Source organism: Schistocerca serialis, chromosome 8 (assembly GCF_023864345.2).
Source record: "Schistocerca serialis cubense isolate TAMUIC-IGC-003099 chromosome 8, iqSchSeri2.2, whole genome shotgun sequence".
NCBI lineage: Eukaryota > Metazoa > Arthropoda > Insecta > Orthoptera > Acrididae > Schistocerca > Schistocerca serialis.
Window position 1 is genome coordinate 32204413 of NC_064645.1, and position 19167 is coordinate 32223579.

The 19167-nt window shown below is 43.4% G+C and overlaps 1 protein-coding gene across 3 annotated transcripts in view; it reads left to right on the top strand.

Moving 5' to 3' along the window:
* The first annotated feature begins 5388 nt into the window (after nt 1–5388).
* Nucleotides 5389–19167, top strand: part of LOC126416158 (TRAF3-interacting protein 1) — a 252874-nt gene continuing 239095 nt past the window's right edge. For 2 of the 3 annotated variants that reach the window (XM_050083713.1, XM_050083717.1), the window contains exon 1: nt 5632–5837. In XM_050083713.1, the coding sequence (XP_049939670.1) occupies nt 5703–5837 (135 nt within the window). In that variant the 5' untranslated portion in view covers nt 5632–5702. Of the gene's footprint in view, nt 5466–5631; nt 5838–19167 lie in introns of those variants that run through there. The other variant, XM_050083716.1, reaches the window with a different exon arrangement.

Sequence of the window (19167 nt, forward strand, 5' to 3'; positions counted from 1 at the left end):
CAGTAAGCCATTTTGTGTAGTGTGACTATAAATCCTATCATACCCTATTCTCTCAAATACCTTTGAGAATACTGGCAAGAGGGACATGGGCCGATAGTTGGATATTTCATCCCTTGCTCCACTTTTGTGGATAGGCATCACTACTGCATGTTTTAATCTATCTGGGAACACACGAGCTTCCATAGATTGGTTACACAAATAGCACAATATATAACTGATAAAGTCTGCACATGATTTTAGAGTCCTACTTGATATGCCATCGTATCCACAGGAATCTGAGTTTTTTTAGTAATTTTATTGTTTTTTTTTCAATTTCTTTAGGGGTTGTACTTCTGAAATGAAGTGCCACTTTAGATGTTATTTGCATGTGGTTAAGTAGTTTAATAGCTTCTGTGTGAGCCTGTTTATTACGGTTCACTGTTTTTTCAGCTACAGAGAGAAAAAAAATTGTTGAAATCTGAGGCTGCAGCTTTGTGTTTATATTTGTCAGGTTTTATTTTTCTATTTGTCTCACTTTTTATGATGTGCCATATGGTTTTTATTTTATTGTTTGAATTGCTAATTTTTTGTGCATAGTGCAACTGTTTGGCCTTTTTGATTACACTTGTTACAATTTTATAGTATTTCTTGTAATGTAACTTTACTGCTGGGTCTGTACTAGTCCTCTGTTATACATACAGATCTTTCTTTTTGTTACATGGTATTTTCATGCCAGTAGTTAGCCACTCTTTCCTTTTACCACAGGTTGGTTTGATTTTAATCTGTCTTTGGGGGAAAGAAGCTCCAAAATGTTTAAGGAATCAGTTCAGGAATGAGTTGAACTTCTCATTCATGGTGTCAGCCTGGTATACTTCCTCCCATTGTTCATGGCATAAACTATTTCTGAACAAGCAAGTAGATTCAGCATTTATTGATGTAACATGTTTAACTTGGTTACAATGGTCATGTGTTGTTTTTCTGCTGGCAGGTTTTAGGGTTGTCATTTGACCATCGTGATCAGACAGACCATTTGTAACTGCCCGTGTCATCACTTCATTGTAATTTGTGGGATCTAGTAACAGATTATCAATCAGGGTCTTGCTGTGCCGATATACTCTTGTTGGGAACTAGATCATGGGGAGCAGATTGAAAGTTAACAGTAGTGATTCTAATAGTTTCTGGTTGTTATTTTGTGTGAGTAAGTTTATGTTAAAGTCACCACATACGATGACATTACTATTGTTTCTATAAAGTTTAGTAACAACTGTTTCTAGCTGAGATAGAAATTTTTGTATGTCTCCCATAAGTGACCTGTAATCTGTCACTATGATCAGGAACTGCGTTTCAAGCTCTAATTTGACGGTACAACATTCAAAGTGCTGTTCAGTACAATATTTAGATACATCTACAACATATAACCAACACCTAATAGTATTGTGTGTGTAAATTGCCACTCCGCCTTGCCTTAAATTGCTCCGACAGTAGGAAAAATGAATTTTATAACCATTTAAATGTAGCTGATTAATTTCTGTGGCGGCTTCCAAGTGATGTTCAGTTAAGCAGAGCACATCAGGAATAATTCCGTCTGTGTCAGCTGTTTCTTGCAGTGAAAGCATCAGCTCTTCTTTTTTATTCAAAAGACTTCTTATATTCTGATGAAATATTTTGAAACAGTATAGTTTATCAGTTGTATTTTTAACTGGTTCCTTAATGTTAGTTTTCACACAAGTTAAATTATCAAAAGGTACAACATTTACACTGTGCTCTCGTCTGTTCTTTAGCCTAAAAAAGATCTTATTTGAGTGTTGACTATTACTGGAATGTGTTGCAGTGGAAAAAAAATCACTATTTTTCTTTTCTGTGGTTTGCGATGAAACAAATTTTGTCATTACTGTTGAATTTGTAGTAAAACTGTTACCTGTGCTTCCTTCAATTAGTTTTTGTGCTAGGAACGTTTTCCCAAGACTGTTCAAATGAAGCCCATGTGAGGTATGGAATTTTTGACCAACACCACTTACATCTAGAACATTTACATTTTTAAACTGGTTACATACGTTTGACAGCTGTTCATTTGCAAGTTTGATCTCTCTGTTCACACAAGACGACTGATGTAAGTCGTACCTCTGTGGAATGTTTACATGTATTACATTTGTGTGTCCTAGATAACACAAGCACTTCTATAGTTCTTGGCAAGCTACTGATGTTTCATTGCGGTACACGTCATTAGAGCCGCCGAGTAGTACAATGAAATCCTTGGATGACAACTTACCGATTTCTTCTGAATGTATATACGTACATATTTGAGAGAGAGATGCTTTAGGCTTGACGAATCCTGTTGCCTTCACAGTTTCAGCAGTTTCATTTATACGAGAAGCAATCTCTCGACCGTGACTATCGGCAAGAATCACAAGCTTCCTCGGAATACCATAATGCGATTTATGTTGACAGATGGTTTTCGGGACAGGAACAGCAGCATCACACGGAACTTGAAGATCTCCTTGTTGAAGTTCAGAAGCGGTAGTACTTCCAGGAAGAATTACTGCAGCATTTGATGATTGAGAATGTTCTGTATGAGCTTCAAGAGCATCATCGTTACTGTCTACATCGAGCACTTCAAATCTGTTTGTTCGCGAGATATTTGCGGCCCTGCTTAGTATCTCGGTAGTGAGCTGTCCACCTTTGCGCATCGAAAGTGGAATTTTGTTTCACATTTTACACACACTGTACCACTTTTAGCGGTTTTCCCGCATTTTTTACAGTTGGTATCATATTTGTTCTAATATCATTATCAATTACAAGATCACTGTTTGTTTTATACTCACATTGATTATTATTGGTATATTTGCATTTCAGGGCGTGTACCTCTTTTAACAGCATAGCAATAATTTCAACTTTGCAGTCGCTCTTCTGTAGTGCTTTGTCTAGGCCATATTCATTACACCTTCTGCAACACCATAGTTTTCGTCTTGCATCTGCCTTTACACACGCGAAATGGTCTACAGTTTTACAGTTTATGCACGTTATGCCCTTCACGGCGAGCGATTTGCAGTAGCAAAGTCTTTGTATTTCGTCTCGCGATTCGTCAGACGAGGTACTAGCTCCATGTGCGATTTCAGTTTCGCAATTTTGGGCCTCCCCTTGTCTTCCTTCCGAAACGTTTTTAATAATAAAACACGCAATACACATATCATCACGATATACATCAAATTTTTTACATGTTAAGCACTTTTTAACGTTTATGTTGAGTTTATTCCGGTAATTAACACAACCACAATTTACACTCGGCGCCATCTTGAAAAAATGCACGCTTGTTCCCATTTTTTATCATTGTGTACCTCCTTATCTGCTTGGTATACTTCATTCTATAAACTCGTCACCGTAATTCCGGCTAATCTGAACAAATCGGTAATCCGAACAGGGTCTGGTCCTAATTAGTTCGGATTAACGGAACTCTACTGTACTTCATTTTTTCAAATATGTGATGCTACTCTTGAATACATTACTTAAGCAAGAAATTTGGATAAAACTGTCAGAAGTGAGCTTGAGTGGTAGTTGTTAGCATCAGATCTATCCCCTTTCTTATGCAATGGTGTAACAATAGCGTATTTCAGTCTATTTGGAAAAAATGCCCTGTCTCAGTGAGCCTTTACATATGTGTCTGAGAATGTGTAGTAGCCACTATTCACTTTTTGTGATAACAAAGATGGTGGTGGATCTATCCGAAACAAGTGGTTACCCTGCACAAAAGAATACATCAATACAAAACTTCCTTTCGTTAGGAACAAGTATAGAGTCTCCTCAAATGAAAGTAGAACAAAATCCGTGAGCACAGACGTTAGCTGACGAAGCTGATAAAGTCGCTACGACATCAAAAATTATTAAAGTATTTGGACTGACAGTAAGATTCTATAGGCATTCTAATGGCGATATTGTAAATGAGAACATATGCCACCACTGGTTTATTATGTATTCTCCTCTGGCATACCTACAAACGTTATTAATTTATATGCGTTCTGTATATGCAATAAATAGTTTGAGAAAGCTAGTTATGTCACAAAGCTAAAACGGCGTTTCCCCCTATGCCAAGAACTGACGTGTGTAGAATGATGTGAACTGGATTTAGGTGTTTTCAATGTGCAATTTCGGTGGCGACACTGGTGAGGTGTCACTTGTGCTGCATTTGGAAACCCAGCTAAACGTAAGCGAGTTTTGTTGAAGTTATGTGCAAATTGTTCCTTTGGAAATTTAATCCGTAGCAGGTAGAAACAGTAATTGGTATTTGCAAAGTTCAGTTGCATGGATGAACACAACTTTGTTGTCAAGTTTTTTATTGGGACAGATATGGAGCGTCCAAGGAGGTTCAACGCATATCTCTTCGCCACATGGAGGTACCACAGTCTAAAGCCCGGTCCACACGCAACGATCTGTCTGCGCAGACATCGGCGCAGATGTCTGTACATGCAAAAGATCGCGGCAAATGTGGTGTGTTCACACGACACAAACCCCAATCTACTACTCGCCCGCCATCTGTCGGTGTAGAGAAGAAATATCAGTGGCAAGCGACTATGCTCCCCGTAAACGTCAAAAATTTAATTCAGTTATTTTGAAATATAGAAATGGAGGAAGTTCTGTTGTGGTCTGTGTTCGCAACGTGTGTTGCAAAAAATGTTCAGACCAGTCGCGGGAAACAGAGAAAGCGGTCAAAATGGTGTAGACAGTGACTGCTAAAGCGAAAGCAGATTTCTCACGTAAATTTACTGCGAGATTTGCAGGGCGAACCTTAAGAAAGCCAAGCAGATCCAAATACCATAACGTTGGCTGGTATACTTGATCTACTCCTACACCAGATCTTCTAGATTTCTGAACTTTGGATAACTCTTTTCCGTAAACAGTTCGCAACGAATTTTTTTATTTTTTTATTACTGTGTCTCTGTTTGCCGTGGCGTCACCTGCCCGCAATTTTTCAATTAGAGCATTGTATGGTGCTGTCTTTTTGTCTCGGTCACTATATTCTTTACTTTAAATCTTCCACAAACATGGGTGGTTTCTATATATTTCAATGAATTCACTAACAAACTCTCGAGAACACTGACGAGTATCAGCCATTTTAATGCCCTGTGCGCACAAATACAAACACTAGACTGAGCAAACAGTCGTTTCGCACCAGATTTGCGGTGATCTCCTGTTCACACGCTCCACTTGTCTGCGCAGATGTGGTTTGAACCCACAGATTTGAGAGGTTTCGCTCAAACCTCCAACTCCAACTTCCAGGTTTGCACACACCTCAGGTTGGTGCAAATCTTCTGTCCACACGCAACGATCTGTCTGCGCAGATGTGTTGTGCGCAGACATTTGCGCAGACAGATCGTTGCGTGTTGACGGGCCTAGACTGTGGAGGTACTTCCATGCTTTGCCGTGAGTTTCTAACATCCTTGCGTAATACCAACAGCGCGACCTGAACGTGTCATTAATGCTGATATTGACATGTATGTAGCTACATACAGAATAAGTATTTTGTCAGACGAGATACTGGAAAAATATTAGCAGCATTAATTGCCCTTTACTGAAGTTTTTATGATCAGTGTGTGAAGTTAAGTTATTTGATCGAAGTTAACTCATCCCGTGTGATGTCACACCTGTTTGCACAGAAATTATTATAACCACATTCTTTTCTGCTGTTGTGTATATTAATCGTAAGGTGGTTGTTATAGTGTTTTGGCAGTATGACAGAAGAAGTAAAACCCGATGTTATTAAGAAAACGCAGGAATCCTTAGGAAAATACGTCAAAAGGCCACCTTTGACCGAAAAGTTGCTTAGAAAGCCACCGTTTCGGTTTCTGCATGACATAGTGACGTGTGTAAGTTGTTTACGTTCAGTTTGTATTGGATGAAGGCACCTGGTAGTCGCACTGTAGAAACCTGGTTTTGACAGCACAATGTTGTATTCATTTTGATGATCTGGGAACACGCGCATGTTGATGTTTCCGATGCACTGCAAAGTCACGGGCGTGTAACTGTTTTTCTATATTTAAGGTTATTTACACGTGTATGATGCTCTCAAACTTTGTTTTTTTATTTATTTTTTAGTTATGTTGCGTTATGTCTTAAAGTTATTGATAACGAACACAAGTAAGGGTGGTATTGGTACTGTTTACATTGTAAATTTTGTTGTATGTGCATTGTTCGTAAAGATCTAGTACCAAATCACAATAATATTGCAGATTAACCAAGACATTATATAAGTGGAGATCATTTACGGCCATATAAGTTACAAACATATTGAAGAAGGATTACCAAGCATATGTTAATACTTGTTTATATTTCGAATTTTACGTACTGAAATTGGTTCACAACGACTCAGTGTAATTAGGTTTTAGTTCGTCAAAGTAAAGTTTCAAAATGCCTTTAAACATAGGAAATGATGGAAAACTCATATTAAAGAAAGAAAAAAGTTGGCGTCCAACAGTATTACGATTTATTCGTCACTGACAATTTTCTACCTCTACATCTATATACTCCGCAAAATACTGTCGCTTGCATGAAACCATATATTGAGATTTCTCCCCCAGTTGCATATGGAGCATAGGAATAGGGACTGCTTAAATGTCTTTGTGAGTGCCTAATGCCTACTTTTGTTTCCATGGCTCTTATTGAAGTGAGGAATTGGATGATGAGTAATATCTCTAGATTCTTCACTTAATATTGGCGTTTGAAATTTTGTAAGCTTTCGTGGGATAATTTGCATCTCTCTTCAAGAGTCTTGCTATTCAGATTTCTCAACGTTACCATGATGATCGCAGGAGCCCATGGTCATTCAGCCACATGTATTTAATATCCCCTGTTATCCTATTTCGTATGGGCACACTTGCTCACAGTATTGTGAAATGACCAAGTGATTTGTATGCAAGCAGTTTCCTTTGTCAACTGCCTGCGGTTTTGTAGAGTCCTGTCAATGAATTGGAGTTTACCATATGATTTGCCTATGATTGAGCTTATGACGTTGCTGTTAATATTGTGTGCAAGGTCATCAATACAGAACACGAACAGCAAGTGTACCAGGATGCACTGGTTAGGCATACCTGAAGTTACGTCTGCTTTTGTGAGTGATTCTCCATCCAAGATGTTATACTTTGTCCTCCCTACCAGGAAATACTCAGAGCAGCAATAAATTTTGTTTGATAACCCATATAATCTTACCTTGGTTAACAATTGTTGTTCAGAAGTCAAGAAATATTGCATTTACATGGTTTCCTTGATCATTGGCTTTCAGGGTATCATTTGAGAAAACCATGAATTGGGAGTTTTACATGATTAATGTTTTGGGCATTCATGTTGTCAGCATGGAAAAGGTCATTCTGTTAAAGATACTTCATTACGTGTAAGTTCGAATATGTTCTACGGTTTTGCTGTAGATGGAAGTTAATGAAAGTGGAGAGTTATTTTATCAATAACTTCTGTTACCCTTCTTGTAAACATGTGTGACCTGTATTTTTCTCCAGTATTGGGTATTAGGCACAGGTGTCAGTGATATACCTTTAGGATTTGTCAGCTTAATACATGGAAAAACGTAGGCCTCATATAGTGACATTTCAGTATGCAAGCTCCTTAAAAAGAGTACTACAAGGTTGCTGTTTTATTGAAGCGTCCATTCCAGTATTTTGCCTGAAGTAATTGAACACCTAAGTCATGATATCCATGCTGTCTACTTAGTCTCAATAGTTCTCGCTGCCACAGCACCCACCCATGTATGTAATTGATTTTGAAGCCGTGGCCTTAGTGCCATGCCTCTGTTATCCACATCTGCAAACCACTGTGAAATGCATGGCAGGGGGGTACATCCCATTGTACGTGTTATTAAGGTGTCTTCCTGCTCCGTTTACTGTCGTAGGGAGCACGGGAAGAAAGATTGTTTAAATGTATGCTATAATTAGAGCAATACGTAAGGGGTTCTAATATTTCCTAGAGTCAGCATTTAAAACCGGTTCTTGAAACTTTGTAATTAGGGTTTGTTGGGATAGTTTACATTGTATCTTCAAAGGGTCTCCCAGTTAAGATTCTTCAGCATCTCAAGTCTGCCACCTGCTTACCCACGAATGAGCCTGTGTGTGAATTCCATTTCTTACCCCCTACAAAGTGTTACTTGATGTTACAGTAATACGATACAGTGTGTGTGTGTGTGTGTGTGTGTGTGTGTGTGTGTGTGTGTGTGTGTGTGTGTGGTATTTTTATTTCTGTGAAGTGCACAATTTTACATTTGTTAACGTTTAAAACAAGCTAAAGATCATAGCACAACATTGAAATCTTATCGAGGTCTTTTTTAATTTCACGTGCTGCACCATTATATTAAGACATATTTTAAAACAGATCTGAAGGAGATTATTGCTGACCAAAACCGTTACTCTGAGGACCTAACAAGTTTGTGATCATAGACATGAAGAAATTTAGTGTTACTTAATATTTGTACAGCTTCATTGTAGATAACTGTGTCATCTGCAAAAAGTCTGAGGTTACTATTAATATCGTCCACAAACTCATTAGTATGCAACATAAGCAACAAGGGTCCCAACGTACTTCCTCGGTGCACTCCCATAGTTATTTCTACATCTGACGATGACTCTCCATCCAAGTTAACGTGCTGCACTATCCCTACTAAAAGGTCCACTCAAAAATTTCACTTAATATCCCATTTTAACAATAAGTGTAGATGTGGTTCTGAGACAAATGCTTTATGGAAATCAAGAAATACTGCATCTAGTAGACTGTCCTGATCCGAAGCTTTCAGTATGTCATGTGAGAGAAGCGTGAGTCAGGTTTCACGTGATCGATGTTTTCAGAATCCATGCTAGTTGGTAAAGGACATTCTGTTCAAGATACCTCATTATGTTTGAGCTCAGAAATTGTTTTAAAATTCCACAACAAATGGATGTTAAAGATATTGGATAGTAGTTTTGTAGGTCATTGTAGGCCCTATTACCCCTCTTGTAGACATATGGGACCTGCACTTCCTTCCAACTACCAGGCATGGTTTTTTGTTCAAGTATCTACAGTACATTATGGCTAGAAGAGGTGCTAACTCAGCTACAGATTCAGTATCAAATCTGATAGGGATTCGTTTGGGCTCAGGAGCTTTGTTCAGTTTTAACAATTTCATGTGTTTCTCAGCACCATTTACACTAACATGTATTTCACTCATCATCTCAGTGGTGTGAGGATTAAATTAGGGCAATTCTCCTGTGTGTTCATTTTGTTATGGCCCCTGGCCACTGCTGCCATAACACACCAGGAAGACAGAGGTATGATTTGAGGGAGAGGGTGAATCCTGCCAGTGTGTGCAGAGATAGAGAGAAGAGTTTGGCATCGACTTTTATTCTGCCGAAGAATACACAGTGCCTCAGCCGATCCGGATGTCAGAAGCACTGCATGTGTCCACATGTCATTGCAAATGCCAGTGACAGAGTCTGCCACTACAGCACCCAGCCACTTTGTGCGCATGATGTACCAGCCTGTCGTATCCTGAGCAGACTGTTTGGCTGAATTGGAAGCCCCACCTGCCCTCCGGAGCACAGCTGGCTATTCCATGAAGTGCTGTTCTTGGTCACCATGTAGAGTGCCGAAGGTTAACAGCCAGCAGCTGTCGATGTAGTAGAGCCTTGGCAGCTCCAGTTGCCAATCAGAGCAGCTTGGTCAGTGATTGAGGACAGCTTTGAACCTAGGATGCCACGAGATTGCACCCCAGCTCCACCCTTGCAGAAGGCAGCTCGCAGTACGTTCGACGACATCACCCAGAAGGTGGAGGCTGGCCGCTCCCCTCCTCCCCACACCCATGCAGCACTGAGCTTCAGACACACTTCATCATTGCTGTGGTGTGTATGTGCCACAGAGCTTTGAGGTCGATTCAGGGGGCAGTTGGCTGCCAGAATTAGTCACCGGACAGTCATTGTGGTTGGCCAGCAATTTAAACAATCATCATTCTCTCCGCTTCCGGACGCGGGCAGAATGGCAACACAACTGCCTGCCCCAAGTGTCTGGACCGCCGTATTTATACTCCTTTCCCTATGATTCTGACTTAGTCCCTCTGGAGGGGACAATTGGAGTGTCCTTAATAATTATAACATCAGCTTTTTCCAACCCACTTCAGCCCCAAGTGCAGGTTGCTAGGCACTGTTGTAAGTGCAACGTACAGGTTTTTTGTAGCACGTCAGTGCCTATGTTCTGCCTGATTATGCCACTTCTGTTTACGATGTCCTCCAGGCTGTGTTTTCTTGCCTGCAAGTGGCTTCGTTAACCTGCCTTGCTAAACTGTTTGCTTAATAACAATGTTACCAGTGGCCACTACCTGATATGTCCATTGGTCGCTTAACTTGTACCTTCCAGCCATAGCTACACGAAGTTATTAAGAATTCCATAAATCCATGCCTATAGTTACTCATGGCGTCGCATATGTTCTCCCTACTTTAGTATCGAGCTCCCAGTACATTATCTGAACTCCAATATATTGAGGGCACCCTCCCCCCTTCGAAATTCACAATAAAGTGTCTCCACGCAGAACTTTTCCTCGCACTTGTATTGTCCCCCTAACTAACTACCATGTAACCTATTATACTCTTCTATACTGATTAAGTCCTTAGTACTAATTGCTTCCATGGGCAGCGTCAGTTAACCATTCTTTTGGTGTTTGGTGTGTTGACACATCTACAGCCCGTGCTTGCTTACAGTTTACCCAGAAATACAGTATACAAAAGTCTGCTAGAAACAGGCCTCACAATGCTGTCATTCCCGGAAATAGCATATATGCTGCCACTTTCGTTCCATTGAAATGTCCCCTTGCTGGGACACTTAATTTGTCCAAGGACTGTAAGTTCTGGGTGAAGTGTGTTATTTAAGTAGGTTGAATTTTGAACGAGTAATACCCTCAGAGATCCTTTCAGTCAATACAGCGTATGCCATGATAGTGTCATAAGAGTTGATCCTGTGAGTGGTACCAGCAGCTGAAAGTCTGTCCAAATTACCTTACTAGTTGTTCCATCAGTAATCATTCTGCTTTCCTAAAGCATGAATTTTCCGAATGCTACCAATCTTCCTTCTTTGTAACAATTCAGCCATACAGTTTCCATTGTGAATATTTGGTATAACCAATGTGTTCCCAGTCTCTTGAAGTAAGTTCAAGGTGGCAGAAGCTCCTTCTCACAACTCGTCCCATTTACTTCCCACAGAAACAAACTCGCTTCACATGGGTGCATATCAGTCCATACCTGGGCATCTGGACAGGTCACAATCTCCCCGTGTCCATCTTTCCAACACTACCTGTGACATTACTACGTTAGCCTGTCCATCCTTGGAGACTAGCAATACGTCCTGTGTCCTCACCTGCACCCACTTCTGCTATATCCCCACAATAGGTACACGATCACTATGTGCGCCCTGACGGTATCTGTTTCTACCTCTACCGTAGCCATAGGGAAGAACACTGCCAGATTTTCTTGTGACACTTTGGCTATAAGATGTAACTCTGTGGAAAACTGCTATTCTGCGTGACGCAGTCTTGTAATGAATTCCCTAGTTGTCCGCTCAGGGGGTCCACAGTCCGTTTTGTGGGTATGTCTGTGGCGTTCATGGGGCCCAAAGCTATTGCAGTCTCCTTCCTGTTTTGAGACTACAGTACCATCCCTGTTCCTCTCCTTCCCTGTCCTTGCTCCTTTCTCCCTGTCCTCTTGGTGGACTTCTTTATATCAACCTGGCTATCCTCTCAGCTTTGCTTTTGGTGTGTGCTATGGTTTAGTTTGCTGTTTCCTTTTCAGCATTTTTGGTCCCTTTGAGGTTCAACCTCCATTTCCAACATTTTCCGCTCAGTGTGAGCCATTTGGGAATGAACTACCAACCTAGTTTCCATAGTGCAGGCTCCTCTCCCTCTCCCCTCCCTTTCCCCCTTGCACCCTTGCCCCCTTCCTGCTAGGTTACCAGCACGGTAGCCAGTCCGTGTGGTGGGCCTGTTAAGTACCCACTTGGCTGAGCCCCCTGACAACACAGGGATCACACTGCTAGTACCTGAGCTGTTAATGCCTCGTGTATGCCTAGGAGTTGATACTCATCACTTTAGGGCATCAGAATTCCCGGCGATGGCTGCCGTGCCAGACAGCCCTCGCTGTGGATGGGTGGGCCCACGGGGCGAGCCCCTGGTCGGAGTGGGTGGTACTAGGGCGGTCACCTTGCACATGAAGCGACAAAAGCGTCAACATCCTGGCCATTCTGTGGCCGTCTCTAAGAGTGATACAAGGCATGACACTCCTTCTGACCCTTGGCCACCCTCTGGGAAGAGGGTCAAGCTCGCCGGCTTGGGTTGAAACCTTTCCCTCGGTACGTGGTTTGTACCAGGACAGGTAGCAAAAGTTTTGCCACAACCAAGACTTTGTTTTTCGTGGAGAAGATTGAAGGTAAGTATGGTGAAGTGGAATCCTTGAGTAAAATGCGGTCCGATTCTTTGCTCATAAAGACGTCTTCTGCTTCTCAATCTGAAGCCTGTGTGCTTGTGACCATCTTGGTGACATCCCAGTCTCCGTCACACCCCACCAATCTTTGAACTCGATACTGTCTACTCCAGACTGATGAGGAGCTCTGTACAAACCTCGAGTGGCGACGAGTTTGATTTAACCGCCCTGTACAACGCGACCCTAAAATCAATCGCACCGGTACAGGCGCCTTTATCCTGACCTTCCAAGGAGATACCCTCCCAGAGAAGGGCAAGGTGATGGTGTATCGGTGTGATGTAAAACCTTACGTTCTACCACCGATGAGATGCTTTAAATGCTTACAGTTTCGACACGTTTTCCTGCTGCATCCATGATCCCCCCACCCCTGTCCCAAACCCCTCTGCTCCCCCCCCTCCCCTGCGGTTCCCACTTCTTCGACGTCTGCTGGTCGAGGGTGCCCCTCCCAGCACCCCCCGACCCGGCACCTTCCAGGCCAAAGGTCTGCTGCCACACAATGACCACAAGAACCCGGGTCTGTGGGTCCCCAGGTTGCCCGCTCACTTTCTGTTCCAGATCTTTCTATGGCTGGCTCCCTTTTGTAGCACAGCCCCCCTCGATTTCAAACAGCAAAGAAGAAGAAACATAACTCCCGGGACAAGGAGCCACTGGTGTCGCCAGAGGTCCCGTCCCCACCTTCGCAACCTGACTCTGACCTGCTGCTCATGGATGTCTCCCCCTCCTTGTCGGTGACGGATGGTGACCCGCGAGCATGACTGGCTTTAGCCTGTTCATCCCCCATTTGAAACAAGCTTCCGCCTTATCTTTTAATCCTTGTCAGTCAGAATCTTACATCGAACCTTTTACTGAATGGGAACTTCTTTCCGCACTTTCTTCTTCTCATGATACGGCCCTTGGCCCAGACTCCACAATGACAACATCTTCTCCGGGTGCTTAACCGTATTTGGCTCCAGGGTGACTTCCCTTCTCAATGGAGGGATAGCATCATGGTTCCCGTCCTTAAGCCTGGTAAGAACCCCCTGTTTGTCGATAGCTATGGGCTAATTAGTCTGACAAACTTTGTTTGCAAGTTACTTGAATGGATGGTAGCCCGTCGGCTCCATTGGGTCCTCGAATCTCAGGATCTATTTTTCCCTTACCAGTGTGGCTTCCGTGAGGGATGGTCTCTGATCGATCATTTACTTCATGTGGAATTCGTAGCTTGGCAGGCTTTTTCCCCAACACTGTCATTTGGTTGCAGTATATTTTGACCTTTGCAAGGCCTATGACACGGCTTGGTGCTATCATATCTTTCTTACACTTTACGAATGGGGTGCTTTGGGCCCACTCCCGATTTTTATCCTCCAGTTCCTGTTCCATCGGTCATTCAGGGTTCGGGTTGGTACTGTTTTTAGTTCTCTATGGACCCAGGAGACTGGCATCCTACAGGGTTCCGTATTGAGTGTACTTCTTTTCTACATTGCTATAGATTGATTGCGGCCTCCGTTGGTCCTTTGGTCACCCCTGCTCTGTATGTGGATGATTTCTGCATTTGTGTTAGTTCCTCTTTGATGGCCACTGCAGAGCGGCAGCTTCAGGGTGCTATACGGCATGCCTCTTCAAGGACCCTCTCACACGGGTTTCAATTCTCTGCTTTAAAATCGTGAGTGATCCACTTCTGTCGCCGTACTACGGTCCACCCTGATCCGGAGCTCTACCTCAATGCACAACGATTACCTGTGGTCTCACAGTTTCATTTCCCGCATCTTCTTTTTGACAATAAGCTCACTTGGCTGCCTCATATCAGACTTCTGAAGATAGAATGTTTCCATAAACTCAATGTCCTTTGCTTCCTTGTCCACACCTCTTGGGGTGCAGATCGTTCCACTCTTGTCCGTCTTTATCAGGCTTTAGTGCTGTCTTGCTTGGACTATGGTTGTCAAGTTTATGGTTCAGCTGCTCCTTCCACACTGCGCCTCCTGGATCTGGTCCACCATCATGGTTTCCATTTCGCCACCTGTGCCTTCCCTATTAGCCCTGCCGATAGTCTCCTGGTTGAAGCTGGGATCGCCCCCCATTCTGTTCTATGGTCCCAACTTCTGTTTTCTTATGCAATCGCTGCCTGTTCCTCTCCCACTCATCCTTCCTATTGTATCCTGTTCGAAGACCAAGGACGTCGCCCACCTGATTTCCCCCCCTTGGGCGGGTTTACCGGTTGGGCTCCGCCTTTTTCCTGTCTCTCACGTTCCCTCCCCCCACCCCCGCCCTCACACCCTTGGTTAGCTCCTCAGCCCCAGATTCGGATGGATCTCTGTCGAGGTCCAAAAGATTTTGTTCCCCCCGATGGTGTTCTGTTGTTTTTACCGCCGAATTTATGGGACTTGCAGGATGCTGTTGTTTTTTACACTGATGGCTGTAAATCTGCTAATCGTGTGGGATATGCCTTCACGTCCTCTGTTGGCATGGAAAATCATCTCCTGCCAACTGCATGTGGGGTGTTTACTGCGGAATTGCTGGCAATTTCTGAGGCCCTTATCTTTATTAAACAGTCCCAACTCGACCGAATTTTGTTATGTACGGACTCAATGAGTGGCCTTCAGGCTATTGACCGGTGTTTTTCTCACCATCCATTGGTCTCGGCCACCCATGACCATCTCACTGATCTTACCATGCTGCTTGTTCCGTAGACTTCCTTTGGGTCCCTGGCCATATGGGTATCCCAGGTAAAGAGCTTGCTACTCGTTTGGCTGGGGAAGCAGTCACTTACCCCCTCTCCCCTCCCCCTTTCTTTGTAACCCCTCCTGCAGCAGATTTACAGCTTCATATCAAATCCCACTTAGTACAATCATGTGCCAACTCCCTGCCTAATAAACTCTGTGAATTTACAGTGACACCTGTCCCATGGCCTTCTTCCTACCGCCTCTCGAAAAAAGGACTCGACCACCCTGTGTCGGCTCTGCATCGCCAATACTAGGCTGACCCATGGTTTTCTTTTGCCTAATGAGCCACCCCCACTTCGTGATTGTGGAGCCTTCGTGTCAGTAGCCCACATTTTGGTGGAATGCCCCCTTCTTTTGGCTCTGCATACTAAGTACAGACTTCCCCGCACTTTACCTTTAATATTGGCAGGTGATTCCCGGATGGTTCAACTTGTTCTCAGTTTCCTCCGTGAAAGTGGTTTTTATTTTCAGTTCCAAGGTTTATAATGTCCCTCGGAGTAGGGGCAGGGCGGTGAGGGTTTGGAGATTCCTGGTTCCCCTCCCTGGGCAAGATCCTCTTGTCTCTCCCTTTTACTCTGTTTTTATCACTTTTTAGATGTTGTTAGTCTCCTTTTACGATACACGCTTTTATATTCTAGTGGTTGAATGCTTTTAAATAGCAGGTGGTCTTGCCTGTACTGCAGCAGAGGTGGGATATTCCCTGCCTCTAGCATAGCCTTGGGGTTCATCTACATTTATACTCCGCAAGCCACCCAACGGTGTGTGGCGGAGGGCACTTTATGTGCCACTGTCATTACCTCCCTTTCCTGTTCCAGTCGCGTGTGGTTCGCGGGAAGAACGACTGTCTGAAAGCCTCCATGCGCGCTCTAATCTCTCTAATTTTAAATTCGTGATCTCCTCTGGAGGTATAAGTAGGGGTAAGCAATATATTCGATACCTCATCCAGAAACGCACCCTCTCGAAACCTGGCGAGCAAGCTACACCGCGATGCAGAGCGCCTCTCTTGCAGAGTGTGACTCTTAGTTTGTTAAACATCTCCGTAACACTGTCATGGTTACCAAATAACCCTGTGACGAAACGCGCCGCTCTTCTTTGGATCTTCTCTATCTCCTCCGTCAACCCGATCTGGTATGGATCCCACACTGATGAGCAATACTCAAGTATAGGTCGAACGAGTGTTTTGTAAGCCACCTCCTTTGTTGATGGACTACATTTTCTAAGGACTCTCCCAATGAATCTCAACCTGGTAACCGCCTTACCAACAATTAATTTTATATGGTCATTCCACTTCAAATCGTTCTGCACGCATACTCCCAGATATTTTACAGAAGTAACTGCTACCAGTGTTTGTTCCGCTATCATATAATCATACAATAAAGGATCCTTCTTTCTATGTATTCACAATACATTACATTTGTCTATGTTAAGGGTCAGTTGCCACTCCCTGCACCAAGTGCCTATCCGCTGCAGATCTTCCTGCATTTCGCTACAATTTTCTAATGCTGCAACTTCTCTGTATACTACAGCATCATCCGCGAAAAGCCGCATGGGACTTCTGACACTATCTACTAGGTCATTTATATATATTGTGAAAAGCAATGGTCCCATAACACTCCCCTGTGGCAAGCCAGAGGTTACTTTAACGTCTGTAGACGTCTCTCCATTGATAACAACATGCTGTGTTCTGTTTGCTAAAAACTATTCAATCCAGCCACACAGCTGGTCTGATATTCCGTAGGCTCTTACTTTGTTTATCAGGCGACAGTGCGGAACTGTATCGAACGCCTTCCGGAAGTCAAGAAAAATAGCATGTACCTGGGAGCCTGTATCTAATATTTTCTGGGTCTCATGAACAAATAAAGCGAGTTGGGTCTCACACGATCGCTGTTTCCAGAATCCATGTTGATTCCTACATAGTAGATTCTGGGTTTCCAAAAACAACATGATACTCGAGCAAAAAACATGTTCTAAAATTCTACAACAGATCGACGTCAGAGATATAGGTCTATAGTTTTGCGCATCTGCTTGACGACCCTTCTTGAAGACTGAGACTACCTGTGCTCTTTTCCAATCATTTGGAACCTTCCGTTCCTCAAGAGACTTGCGGTACACGGCTATTAGAAGGGGGGCAAGTTCTTTTGCGTACTCTGTGTAGAATCGAATTGGTATCCCGTCAGGTCCAGTGGACTTTCCTCTGTTGAGTGATTCCAGTTGCTTTTCTATTCCTTGGACACTTATTTCGATGTCAGCCATTTTTTCGTTTGTGCGAGGATTTAAAGAAGGAACTGCAGTGCGGTCTTCCTCTGTGAAACAGCTTTGGAAAAAGGTGTTTAGTATTTCAGCTTTACGCGTGTCATCCTCTGTTTCAATGCCATCATCATCCCGGAGTGTCTGGATATGCTGTTTCGAGCCACTTACTGATTTAACGTAAGACCACAACTTCCTAGGATTTTCTGTCAAGTCGGTACATAGAATTTTACTTTTGAATTCACTGAACACTTGACGCATAGCCCTCCTTACGCTAACTTTGACATCGTTTAGCTTCTGTTTGTCTGAGAGGTTTTGGCTGCGTTTAAACTTAGAGTGAAGCTCTTTGCTTTTGCAGTAGTTTCCTAACTTTGTTGTTGTACCACGGTGGGTTTTTCCCATCCCTCACAGTTTTACTCGGCACGTACCTGTCTAAAACCCATTTTACGATTACCTTGAACTTTTTCCATAAGCACTCAACATTGTCAGTGTTGGAACAGAAATTTTCGTTTTGATGTGTTAGGTAGTCTGAAATCTGCCTTCTATTACTCTTGCTAAACGGATAAACCTTCCTCCCTTTTTTATATTCCTACTAACTTCCATATTCAGGGATGCCGCAATGGCCTTATGATCACTGATTCCCTGTTCTGTACATACAGAGTCGAAAAGTTCGGGTCTGTTTGTTGTCAGTAGGTCCAAGATGTTATCTCCGCGAGTCGGTTCTCTGTTTAATTGCTCGAGGTAATTTTCAGATAGTGCACTCAGTATAATGTCACTCGATGCTCTGTCCCTACCACCCGTCCTAAACATCTGAGTGTCCCAGTCTGTATCTGGTAAATTGAAATCTCCACCTAAGACTATAACATGCTGAGAAAATTTATGTGAAATGTATTCCAAATTTTCTCTCAGTTGTTCTGCCACTAATGCTGCTGAGTCGGGAGGTCGGTAAAAGGAGCCAAATATTAGCCTAGCTCGGTTGTTGAGTGTAACCTCCACCCATAATAATTTACAGGAACTATCCACTTCTACTTCACTACAGGATAAACTACTACTAACAGCGACGAACACTCCACCACCGGTTGCATGCAATCTATCCTTTCTAAACACCATCTGTACCCCTGTAAAAATTTCGGCAGAATTTATCTCTGGCTTCAGCCAGCTTTCTGTACCTATAAACGATTTCAGCTTCGGTGCTTTCTATCAGCGCTTGAAGTTCCGGTACTTTACCAACGCAGCTTCGACAGTTGACAATTACAATACCGATTGCTGCTTGGTCCCCGCATGTCCTGACTTTGCCCCGCACCTGTTGAGGCTGTTGCCCTTTCTGTACTTGCCCAAGGCCATCTAACCTAAAAAACCGCCCAGCCCACGCCACACAACCCCTGCTACCTGTGTAGCCGCTTGTTGCATGTAGTGGACTCCTGACCTATCCAGCGGAACCCGAAACCCCACCACCCTATGGCGCAAGTCGAGGAATCTGCAGCCCACACAGTCGCAGAACCGTCTCAGCCTCTGATTCAGACCCTCCACTCGGCTCTGTACCAAAGGTCCGCAGTCAGTCCTGTCGATGATGCTGCAGATGGTGAGCTCTGCTTTCATCCCGCTAGTGAGACTGGCAGTCTTCACCAAATCAGATAGCCGCCAGAAGCCAGAGAGGATTTCCTCGAATCCATAGCGACACACATCATTGGTGCCGACATGAGCGACCACCTGCAGATGGGTGCACCTTGTACCCTTCATGGCATCCGGAAGGACCC